This window comes from Solanum tuberosum, unplaced genomic scaffold (genome assembly GCF_000226075.1).
Source record: "Solanum tuberosum cultivar DM 1-3 516 R44 unplaced genomic scaffold, SolTub_3.0 scf00032, whole genome shotgun sequence".
Lineage (NCBI taxonomy): Eukaryota > Viridiplantae > Streptophyta > Magnoliopsida > Solanales > Solanaceae > Solanum > Solanum tuberosum.
The window spans coordinates 1618691-1630550 of record NW_006238958.1 but is presented as its reverse complement, the minus strand read 5'-3'; the positions used below and the strand labels follow the sequence as shown (position 1 = coordinate 1630550).

At 35.0% G+C, this 11860-nt stretch overlaps 2 protein-coding genes and 1 non-coding gene across 3 annotated transcripts; 2 read left to right on the top strand and 1 right to left on the bottom strand.

The window, feature by feature from the left end:
- Positions 1-9: 9 nt before the first annotated feature.
- On the top strand, positions 10-81 carry TRNAE-UUC (transfer RNA glutamic acid (anticodon UUC)). The gene has a single exon. It is a non-coding gene; the product is annotated as a tRNA-Glu (tRNA).
- A 2315-nt stretch (positions 82-2396) lies between these two features.
- LOC102604810 (CO(2)-response secreted protease-like) lies at positions 2397-6732 on the top strand. Its single transcript, XM_015306426.1, has 9 exons — positions 2397-2588; positions 3057-3319; positions 3405-3516; positions 3787-4306; positions 4415-4521; positions 4752-4994; positions 5075-5189; positions 5596-5806; positions 6008-6732. Exons 1-9 carry the CDS (start codon positions 2407-2409, stop codon positions 6574-6576), a joined length of 2322 nt encoding a protein of 773 aa, XP_015161912.1. The 5' UTR covers positions 2397-2406; the 3' UTR covers positions 6577-6732.
- Positions 6733-6855: 123 nt separating this feature from the next.
- On the bottom strand, positions 6856-11397 carry LOC102604478 (GDSL esterase/lipase EXL1-like). Its single transcript, XM_015306459.1, has 10 exons — positions 11148-11397; positions 10459-10589; positions 10138-10371; positions 9802-10057; positions 9570-9731; positions 8038-8286; positions 7829-7949; positions 7498-7741; positions 7162-7417; positions 6856-7090 (listed from the first exon to the last, which is right to left on the bottom strand). Exons 1-10 carry the CDS (start codon positions 11395-11397, stop codon positions 6909-6911), a joined length of 2085 nt encoding a protein of 694 aa, XP_015161945.1. The 3' UTR covers positions 6856-6908.
- Positions 11398-11860: the final 463 nt, after the last annotated feature.

Here is an 11860-nt window from a genome sequence, read left to right as displayed (position 1 = left end):
ACTACCAAATCCGTTGTCGTCCAGCGGTTAGGATATCTGGCTTTCACCCAGGAGACCCGGGTTCGATTCCCGGCAACGGATTTTTTTTCTCTATATCCTCTTTACTTAAGTATTACTCTTTTAGTCATTTTGATGTTCATTACTCGAGTCAAGGATAGATCCTCGAAACAACTTCTCTACCTCATCGAGATAGGGGTAAGATCTACTTACACTATAACCTCTCTAAACCCTACTTATGGGATCGGATTACACTGAGTTTTTTGTTGTTTACGCAGGACTAATAATGACCTAGAAAAAAAAAACTCGAATCCACATAACAAACAATAACACTTGGTGGGGTTATCATTGTATATGTGTAACGTCATTGTCAAAAATCTAAGGAATAAACATCTTTCTGTCTAGGATACCACTTTAAATTTATGTAATAATCATGCTGGAAAATAATGATGATTATTAGGGTTGCAATATAATGAATCACATGCAGTTAGAATTATTTGTAGTAATCAAAAGAAATAGGGATTAAAAAGTGTGAATGTCTTAAAAAAATATTTTTCCCCAAATAAATGTACTCTTTGTTGCCTAAACTTTTGGGATGTCAAATACTTGTGTCTATACTTCTTTCTCTTCAACAAATATGATGGAAAATTGGAAATGCTATTATTGTGTGAACTACTTACAACATGTTTTTCAAGACGTTACAACACTAGGGAGAGGCTTAGCTAGCATGTAATATACGTGTTTACATGAATTCAGTAATTTATGCTTAAATTCTACTATGTAACCGTCTATAGAATTTTGGAAGTATGATTTCAAATTAATGTTTGTTTATGAAATATGTACAAAATTTCAACTTTAACTTTAAATTAACAAACAACCCTAAGTATGTATAAAATATTTGACCGTAAATAAAGTAATATTAATAAACTTCAAATTTTGAATTCGCTTATAAAGTACGATATATGAAAAAATTTAAGTAGTAGAAAATTGATGCGCAACTGCTTGAAGTGAATGTCGCCTTGAAACACTCAAATTTTGTTACTGACTACCAAACTTAAGTACGTTTATTACTCTCGTCTGTATTTACTTGTGAAATATTTTCTAATTTAATTTCTTGTTGACAATTTCTTTTTTCCTATTATATACTCAATTTATTAACATTGACTTAATATCTTTAGAAAATGTAATGAGTAAATATGTTTATGACTCTACCAATTCATAGGGATAAAATTGTAAACTTACTATATCAATAATTATTTTCTTAATAAGTGTGTTAAGTCAAAATTTGATAAGTAAAAAGGAACATAACGGAATAATTATTGTTGCCTATGGGCTATAACTAATTTTGATCCATACGATCCTTGCTAATTCGTAATCACATTTGTATATTTTAATAAAAAGACATATCAGAAACAAAGTTTTCTTTTAAAAATGGTAATGTTCATTATATTTCAGTACGTATCTATTACCTTCCCTGGTCATATGTACCAGATAACTTTGCTACATGATTTAGATAGATAAAAAAAAAGTTAGCTAACGTTCTTTTAGGCATAATATATAAATGTATTCTTTAATTATGATTCAGCTGATTTATGCCTTTTAATTTTGGATGTCCACAAGTAAGTACTAAAATTTGTTTAAAGTTAAACAAGTAGACACACACAATTTGCCATGTAAGACGCATGTATCTATAGTCTTCATGCACATCCAAAATTGAAGAACACAAATACCGATTGAGGTCAAGCTAAAAGCACCTTTATATATTATACTTTTTTTTTATAAAAAAAAATCTTTAAATGATTTGAACTACAAACTCTTGTGCGATTTTTACATTCACTTTATTATTAAACATTAATCCACACCCTTGGATGTCAGATATAACTTTTGCTTCAACTACTTGTCACTATGAAGTTATATTTGTTGAACAACTCACTTAATATGTACATAATAAACTTCATAATTCATAAACTTCAAATTCTAAATACGACTGAATAAAACAAAGTTACAATAATAATAATAAACACACTTTGAAATTTGAATGGTTAGGACAACCTTCCAATCTAATAGGCATGTAGGCTAGTTCTGTTATTCTGTTACATATACTTCTTTATACCTAACATATTATATTACTAAAATACTCTAGTCCAATCACCAATGGCCACGCCTACGACGATCGCCACCGCCTACCACCACTCCACTGTCATAGTGGCGTGTTTGGATAAGCATTAAACGCACTATAAGTGGGTAAAATATATAGGCCGTGGCAGGTGATTGACGGGCAATTATAAAGTGCGCACACGCATGAATGCACCAAATAATGATTACTATATAATAAGCTTTTTGTGATCAACAATTTTAACTTTAAAAAGGACATTCATTGTTGTTAAAATATTTAATTTGGTAACAAAAATGAAAGTCATTGTTCTGTTTTTTTGCTTCTTTTTATTATTACTCTCTTTTCTTAGAGAAACTAATGCAGTTTCTCAAGAAAAAAACAATGGTGTATACATTGTTTACATGGGCGCTGCTGATTCGTCGAACGATGGCACGAAAAATCAGCGAGCAGAACTTATGAGCTCTTTGATAAGAAGGTTAGTTTATATTAGTATACTCTCTTTGTTTCATTTTATATGACACTATTTTCTTCTATTGTCCTCGATGTAGAACTCGTTGGCTTTAGACTCTTTAATGAAATATTGTTACGGTCGTAAAAATGTCATGACACGTTTATGAGGTATGTATTGGAAGTCTTTCTTTCGTGATCGTACTATATTACATGTCCAATCAAACACCATCCGATAAAATGAAACAAAGGGAGTATTACTTATGACTCTGAATTTGTTACAAAATTTTTGGCTGGTTGTCACTTTTTGAGACAGTTGTTTGGTAAGTGATTCTATTTTTATTTCTATTGCAACTTATGGACCTTTTAGACCGCGGTCTGAATATCCCTTTTGAGGAAACTGAATATCTTACGAGAAAATGTTAGGTTAATGGAATTTTCATTATAGTTCATTTTCAAGAATGAGGTTTTAACATGTATCTCTAATGTATGTTAGAAAAAAGGATGCAGTTGTACACAGTTACAGCAATGGTTTCTCAGGATTCGCAGCGCGTTTATCAGAAGCTGAGGCTAAATCCATTGCTCAAAAACCTGGAGTTATATCAGTATTCCCTGATCCAATATTGCAACTCCACACAACGCGTTCGTGGGACTTTTTGCAATATCAAACTGAAGTAGAAAGCAGTTCTGGTCCAATATCAGGTTCTGATAACGCGTCACCAAAAGGCGTTGATACTATAATTGGAATCTTGGATACAGGTGCAACATTTATAAAATGAAGTGCAAGCAAGTTATATATTTTGTATTTTGTATGATAAAATTTAATTTTGACCACTTTTTTCAGGAATATGGCCTGAATCAGAGAGTTTTAGTGATAATGATATGAGTGAAGTTCCATCTAAGTGGAAAGGAACTTGTATGGCAAGTCATGATTCCATCTCTTTCAAATGCAACAAGTAATTTTCTAGCTTCGTATATTTGATTTCGTGTATGATCACACATGTTTTCCACCACATCATATGGTAACTGAACGTTACATAGTTGATAGTACGTGTAACAGTAAAGTCACTAAACTATTTTCAGTCACGTTAAAGTAACTGAACTTTGCCTACCTTAACAGTAAAATTATTAAACTTTACACATTATAGTGACCATACGTTGAATTAACCCTCATAGATATATGACTAGAAACTTATAGAGTTCGCGATTTTTTGATGTTTTATTAGGAAGTTAGTTGGTGCAAGGTTCTATGATGACTCTGATGAGGATGGTGTAAGACCTTCTGGTTCAGCTAGGGATGAGAATGGACATGGAACTCATGTTGCATCTACAGCAGCTGGGAGTCCGATTTCAGGAGCATCTTATTATGGTTTGGCTTCTGGGACCGCGAAGGGTGGATCCCCGGGTTCAAGAATAGCCATGTATCGTGTCTGCATGACTGATGGATGTCACGGATCAGCTATAATGAAAGCATTTGATGATGCAATTGCAGATGGGGTTGATGTTTTATCGCTATCACTTGGTTCATCATCTGGTCTTGAAGTTGAGTTTTCGAGTGATCCTATAGCTATTGGAGCATTCCATGCTGTTGAAAAGGGAATTCTTGTTTCCTGTTCTGCTGGAAATGATGGCCCTGGTCCGGCAACTGTTGTCAACGTCGCGCCTTGGATTCTCACAGTTGCAGCTACTACAATTGACCGTGACTTCGAGACAGATATTGTCTTAGGTGGAAACAAGTTGATTAAGGTAAGAAGAGATACTTTTTCTAAACCAGATCAATCTTGTGTTCTGCTTAGCCAGAGGAAATGTCAAAACTATCTACTATAATACTTGGTATCCTTGTTTGAGTTGCAGGGTGGAGGTATAAGTCTTGGTAATTTGACAAGATCTCCAGTATACCCGTTGATTAGTGGCGATTTAGCCAAGTCCGGCAATACTGTTGTTTCGGAGAAAAATGCAAGGTAATTTGAAGAATAGAGAATATTAGGATACAACATTTGATGTCTACTCATACAGTCAGGCCTCTCTATAACAACCATGTTTCTTTTGGAACCAATTTTCCATGCTATGTTATATTATATGTTTTCTATAACGGCATTTCTCTATAGCAACCAAAAGATTCCTGATACAAGATACTGTTATAGAGAGGTTTGACTGTAGTACATACCTATAACTAACCAAAGTGTTTCAGGTTTTGTAATCCGAATTCATTAGATGGAACCAAAGTTAAGGGGAAAGTTGTTCTTTGTGATAATCGCGACGGATACTATTCACTTACTGAGAAACTAACAGAAGTGAAGAGCAAAGGTGGCATTGGATTTATAGTAGTAGATGATAATGCAAGAACTGTGGCACCTAAATTCAAATCCTTTCCAGCAGCTGTTGTAACTGAAAAGGATAGCAATGAGATCCTTTCTTACATCAACTCAACAAAGTAATTAGTTGGCCATTCTGAATTTCATTTGTTGCTAACTGATGATTTTTTGCTTATAATATTCTTCAAAACTTGTGAAGGAAACCAGTTGCATCAGTTCTGCCAACTGTTACCATAGCTAACTACAAACCAGCTCCTCTTGTGGCTTACTTCTCATCAAGGGGTCCTACATACAACACACATAATCTCCTCAAAGTAAATACTACTTTTATCCTTTTTCTTACTAGTAGTATTATCATTATTCACGTAGTTTCTTGTTCTTTGATTTCGGCTATCACTGGTGTTTTTTTGTTCTCCGACTATTGCATTATTTTGTGGTAGTTACTGTTCTTTCTTCTGTCCGTTGTATAATGCATCTCCACTTTGCATTATTCCGTTGTTGTTATTGCTCCCATATCTGTATCCCCTTTTGCAAACTAATTGTCATGCTTACTTTAAACCGAGAGTCTATCGGAAGCAGCTTCTCTATCTCTACGAGGTAGGGGTAAGGTCTACATACACTCTATAATAATATGTTGTTTATCTTCTTTGGTTATGCTCTAATGAAGATAGAAAAACAACAAAAAATAGGCCGACTCAAATTTGATATTTGTCCTTGCAGCCAGATATTACAGCACCAGGTGTTGCAATTCTCGCGGCTTGGCCTGGAAACGACACAAACGAGGCTGTCGCTGGCCAGGCGCCACCACTTTACAACATAATATCAGGGACTTCCATGTCCTGCCCTCATGTTTCTGGTATTGCCGCATTAGTCAAGGCGCAAAATCCTTCTTGGAGTCCTTCAGCAATCAAATCAGCTATCATGACCTCAGGTAAGAAGTCGTAACTCACCTACTACAGTTTATTTTAGGTATATAGACTCATATCAATGTCGTGAAAACAACCTCTTGCAGAAATGTAAGGTAAGATTGTATATAATATACAATGTGGTAAGCCTTTACTCCGGCAAAAGTAGGAGCTTAGAGCATCGGACTGCCTTTTATACCGACTCATGTCAATCTTTGTTTTTACAGCTTTACAGACTAACAATTTGAAGGCTCCAATCACAACAGTCTCCGGCTCCGTTGCAACACCATACGACATAGGAGCTGGAGAAGCAAGCCCTTCATTGGCACTTAATCCAGGATTGGTCTACGAGACTAACACTGCAGACTACTTGCAGTACCTATGCTCAGTTGGCTACGATAAATCAAAGATAAAACTCATCTCAAATACTGTTCCTAATGATTTTTCATGTCCCACCAACTCAAGTTCTGAATCCGTCTCACAAATGAACTACCCTTCCATTGCTGTTTCAAATATCAAAGAAAATGAAATCAAGAAAGTAACAAGAACTGTAACTAACGTAGGACAAGAAGACGCAACATACACAGCAAGTATAAAAGCACCAGTTGGTTTGGAAGTCCAAGTGACCCCGAATAAATTGGTATTTACAAATAATAGCAAGAAGTTGAGCTATGAAGTGTCTTTCAAAGCTTCATCTAAACCAAAGGAAGACTTGTTTGGATCAATTACATGGACAAATGGTAAATACAAAGTCCGAAGTCCATTCGTTGTATCTACTAATTCACAAGGTGTCTGATAACACTCCCAAACAGCAGATCGCCGATCAAACTAGTCTAGCAAGTTTGTATGTACTGTAATAGTCCATGAACACACCTATGTTACTACTACATCATATACATGCTTACTTGAAAAAAAGAAGAGAAATAAAGATCAGATGACAGACTTGTTCACAGAGTGAGAATATAATACTACCTCCGTTTCAATTTGTTTGTCTGATTTTAACTTGACACATAGTTTAAAAAGCAAACACTTATGAATCTTGTGGTTTTAAAATAAGGATACATTGGATGTACCAAAATGTGCTTTAATCTTGTGGTCTTAAACACACCATGTTGGAGTGTAAATTTATCAGAAGAAGCTACTTAAATGTTGGACAAGAATTTTATGAACTAAAAGCCTGTATGCTTTTTCTGTAAGATGAAAACTATCCCAAAAGACATAATCTGAATCACTGGAACACGCGAATCTGCATAACTCTGCAACTTCTATTTGCCCTGTCCCGCAGCATCCTTTGTCTGCAATCTTGAATCCTGCACAATCATATAAAGATAAGAAACGGAGATCTTGTTGATATTCAGGAGAAAGACAGACATATCTGTACCATATTTTTGAGGGTTGTTGATGACATCAAGTGGAAGATTGTATATATCAACATATACTAATCTCGAATTAGGTAACTTGTTTCCCAGAGAACTTAAGTCGGCTGCCAACTTGCTGTTGAACAATAGTGCTGCCTGGTTCAAATAATCAACACATTGTCTTTCTTCTCCTCCTTTCAGTGTTCTTTGCGATGGCAAACATCCGATTGGTGGTATGCCAAAAACACCAATCCGGCGTGCCCCTAACTCGTGTAAATCCTTCAGAATCATGAACAACATCTCATTATTTAGTAGTGTACATTTCCATAAGTTCAGATTGAGTTGAAATGTTATATTACCTTTAAAAAACTAGAACCATAGTTGAGCAAAAAATCAGCATATGATGAAATATCATAGTAGGATTTTCGAAGAGGCGTACTGAAGTATGTGTTTGTAATGTCATTGCTACCTATGACCAATATGTATAAGCTGTTTGCCAAGATTTTATTCTTTCTATTTTCTCCAACTATCTCTTTGAGCTTTACTATGTACTCTTTGAACATTTCCAACTGACCGGACATGATATAACATTCTGCATTTACATATGAAAGTTCTCAGAAATATAAGAAAGGTAAAAGCTTATAACACATAAAATAAATGAATAAAGGAAAGAAATATACCGCGATTTCAGATGTTAGAGGATCATATCCTGCACCTCCTGAAGCCAAATTAACTCCTGTGATGAGGTCTTCTGCTTGTAAAGTTGGATCAAGATACGCCGGTAAAAGCTCTTTTATTCCCAATTCTTCCACTGAAATAAGATAAACATGAACTATTCTCTATAGTGAATTATAGATAAGACAATTAAAATTATGATTTATATGTCTAAGTCTTCTTACCAATCAAATCTGGAGGAACTTTTCCATTTGAGAATCTTCCAGTTGGTTTTCCTCCCATGAAATCCTTCCCATAAGGAGGATAGTTAACCTTCCCTATGGTTGTAAGGCCATTATTGTTACCGGTATCAACAATGGAGTCTCCAAAAACTATCACTGCTGGAATAGACTTATTACGTGGTACATTCATGTCTGCCTGGACATTGCACAGTAGAAGTGCATAACAAATGCTTGACAACACTAGAAAAGTATGTCTTTCAAACGAGAAAAACTTCATCGATAGAGCTGAAAACATTTCTCGGAGCATGGAGGAAAAAACACACAAACACTAGTATTTAACTTTAATGATCAAGAATTCAATTTCTAGAGGGAACTTGAGGGCTATCATGGTTAGTAAATGCTTGCACTTCTTGTTGATTTAATGTTAGCTTTATTTGATAGGACAACATCCACATTTACTTAAGTCACAAGCTGATTGTAGAAAGGCTCATCACATGACCGTTATTCGAATACAACAGATAACAAACATTGCATTAAATGATTGTACCTACCCCATGTCAATTTTCTAGAGTAGTGGCCGGCAACTTAGCCAAATCAGAAGAAAATTATGTCTTCTCAAGGAAATGAACTATCATATCTGTTGCATAATGCACATTTTGTTCAAAAGATTCTTCTTTGGTTATGGTCTAATGCATAAAACACAACAAAAAGTAGTCTGATTGGATTTTGAATTGTCCTTGCTGCCAGATATTCTAGCACCTGAGGTAACCATTCTCGTGGCTTGGCCTAGAAACGACACAAAGGAAGCCGTCTTTGGCCAGGAACAAACCATTCCTCAACATATATACTATCAGGGACCTACCATGTCCTGCCCTGCCTTTTTGGTTTTGCTGAGATTGTCAAGGCGAAAAATCCTTCCTGGATCCCTTCAGCAATCAGTTCAGCTATAAGAAATGTAATTCACCTTCTTGATTTTTTGGGTATACTGACTCATGTCAAGCTGAGTGAGAGCTTAGTACATCTAGCTGCCTTTTCTATATACTGGCTCATATCGAGCTTTGTTTCTACAGATATACACACAACAATTTGAATGATCCAGTCACAACAAATTCTTGATCCCTTACGTACAACACCATATGAGATTGGGGAAACAAGTTGAGCTATGAGTGTCTGTTACAGCTTCATCTAAACTTAAGGAAGACTTTTTTGGATCAAGAAACTCGGCAAATGGTAAGTTCAAAATCTGAAGTCCATTCGTTGTAATCACTGACTTATACAATGTCTGATACAATGTGAATACAACTATGTTATTACCACATCATGTACTTGTTTAATCAATATAAAAGGAAATAAACATCGCAGATGACACATGAATCGATCCATGTATTATAATTCTTGTATAATTATTTGCAAACCAAACAATGAGGATAGTACATAGAATGAACTAATGTTCTCCTTCTCTTTGAGTACACCTAAAAAAAAAACATATTGTTGGACTTTTGCATGTGGAATATATCAGAAGAAGCTACTTAAATGTTGGACAAGAATCTGATGAACTAAAAGTCTGTATGCTTTCTCTGTAAGATGAAAACTATCCCAAAAAATATAATCAGAATCACTGGAACATGTATATGTGCATAACTCTGCAACTTCTATTTTCCCCGTCCCGCAGCATCCCTTGTCTGAAATTTTGAATCCTACACAATCATATAAATATATGAGAAATCTTGTACATTTAACTATTCAAGGAAAAAAAAAAACAGTTACCATATCGTTGAGGGTTGTCGATGACATCAAGCAGAACATTGTATGTATCTACATACACCAATCTTGAATTAGGTAACTTGTTTCCCTGAGAATTTGAGTAAGCTTCCAACTTGATGTTGAACAATTGTGCTGCTTGGTTCAAGTTATCAACACATTGTCTTGCTTCTCCTCCTTTCAGTGTTCTCTGCGAAGGCAAACATCCGATTGGTGGTATGCCAAATATACCAATACGACGTGCCCCTAGACCGTATAAATCCTTCAGAATTATGAACATCATATCATTATTTAGTCTTGAACATTGGCATAAATTCAGATTAAGTTGAAATGTTATATTACCTGTACAAAACTGCAAGCAAAGTTGACCAAGAGATCAGCGTATGATGGAACATCATAGTAAGATTTTCGAAGAGGCGTACCGAAATAAGTGTTGGTAATGTCATTGGCTCCTGTGACCAACATGAATAAACTATTTGCCAAGATTTCATTCTTTCTATCTTCTCCAACTAACTCTGTTAGCTTTACTATGTACTCTTTGAATAATGTCACTTGGCCATCCAATGAGATGACTTTCTGCATATATACATTAAGTTTCAGAACTAAAAGAAAAGTGCTGGTAAAAGAACACACTGATCAATGAATAAAACAAAAATTATGTACCGCGATTTCGGATGTTAGAGGATCATATCCTGCACCTCCTGAAGCAAAATTAACTCCTGTGATGAGGTCTTCTGCTTGTAAAGTTGGATCAAGAAATGCTGGTAAAAGATCTTTTATTCCCAATTCTTCCACTGAAATAAAGACAGAGAGACTAAGAAAACTCTTCTCTATTCTAACTATAAAATAGATTGGACTTTATAACTACGCTGCTCTGACACTCGAGATATGTTGCTGCACTCGTGTCAGATTCTCCAAAGATGCACTACTTTTGGAGGATCCAACATGCACCAGTCAACATTTTGCAAGAGTCCAAGCAACATATATAGTCCTTTATATTCAAACTATAGATAGATAGCACATTACAACTATGTTGCTCGAACTCTCCAGAAATGTAGTTGCACTCGTGTCAGATCCTCCAATGATGCACTACTTTTGGAGGATTGAGCATACACCAAAGTCTACATGTTTTAAGAGTTAGAGCAACAATAGATGTACAATATAGTCTTCTCTATTCAAACTATAGATAGATAAGACATTACAACTATGCTGCTCTGACTCTCCAGAAATGTTGTCGCTCCCATGTCAGATCCTCCAATAATGTACTACTTTTGAAGGATCAAAACACGCACCCCTCGACATATTTTAAGAGTCTGAGCAATATAGCTGTACAATATATAAAAATTTCTTACCAAGGAAATCTGAAGGGACTTTGCCATTAGAAAACCTTCCAGTTGGTATTCCTCCCATGAAATCTTTACCATAAGGAGGATAATTAACCTTAGCTATAGTTTTAAGGCCATTATTGTTACCAGTATCAACAATAGAGTCTCCAAAAACAAACAATGCTGGAATAGACTTATTAGGAGGTATACTTATGGCATAACAAAAACTTACACAAAAAACAAGAAAATAACATATTTTGAAAAAAAGGAACTTCATTGATTAAGTTGTAAACTTTTAGCTTTGGTGGAAAAAAACACACAAGAACTAATGCTATTTAACTTCAAGAACTCAATCATGCTGAGTAAATGCTTTATTAAATTATGTGTACAAAAATTATTGCATTTTTATGAAAGCCTTAGACTTTAATGTTTCCTTTATTAGGAAGGTCAGCATCCAGCCATCCACCACCATGCCCATTATATAAACATGTATCTTTTAGACAAGTTAGCCAACTGTGAATTGTGATTGCTGGAGGACAGCAAGAGCTGCTTTCAAGATCAATTTACTATGTCCGTTTCGATTTATGTGACACTATTTCTTTATTTGTATGTTTAAAAAAGAATGACACTTTTCTGTAGATGGAAATAGGGCGGAGGGTTTCGGCAAAAAATACCAATGTTTATACATAGTTAAAATTATTTTCTATGTCTATATAATAGATGCTTAATCTCCTTTGACT

Bases quoted from the DNA above. Each gene is read 5' to 3' on its own strand.
- LOC102604810 (XM_015306426.1), top strand. From the start codon at position 2,407: ATGAAAGTCATTGTTCTGTTTTTTTGCTTCTTTTTATTATTACTCTCT. The intron at 4,307-4,414 runs GTAAGAAGAGAT...TTTGAGTTGCAG, and splicing joins GTGGAAACAAGTTGATTAAG to GGTGGAGGTATAAGTCTTGG. The intron at 5,807-6,007 runs GTAAGAAGTCGT...TTGTTTTTACAG, and splicing joins ATCAGCTATCATGACCTCAG to CTTTACAGACTAACAATTTG.
- LOC102604478 (XM_015306459.1), bottom strand. From the start codon at position 11,397: ATGAAGTTCCTTTTTTTCAAAATATGTTATTTTCTTGTTTTTTGTGTA. The intron at 10,372-10,458 runs GTACATAATTTT...GTATATATGCAG, and splicing joins CTCTAACATCCGAAATCGCG to AAAGTCATCTCATTGGATGG. The intron at 10,058-10,137 runs GTAATATAACAT...ATAATTCTGAAG, and splicing joins TTGCTTGCAGTTTTGTACAG to GATTTATACGGTCTAGGGGC.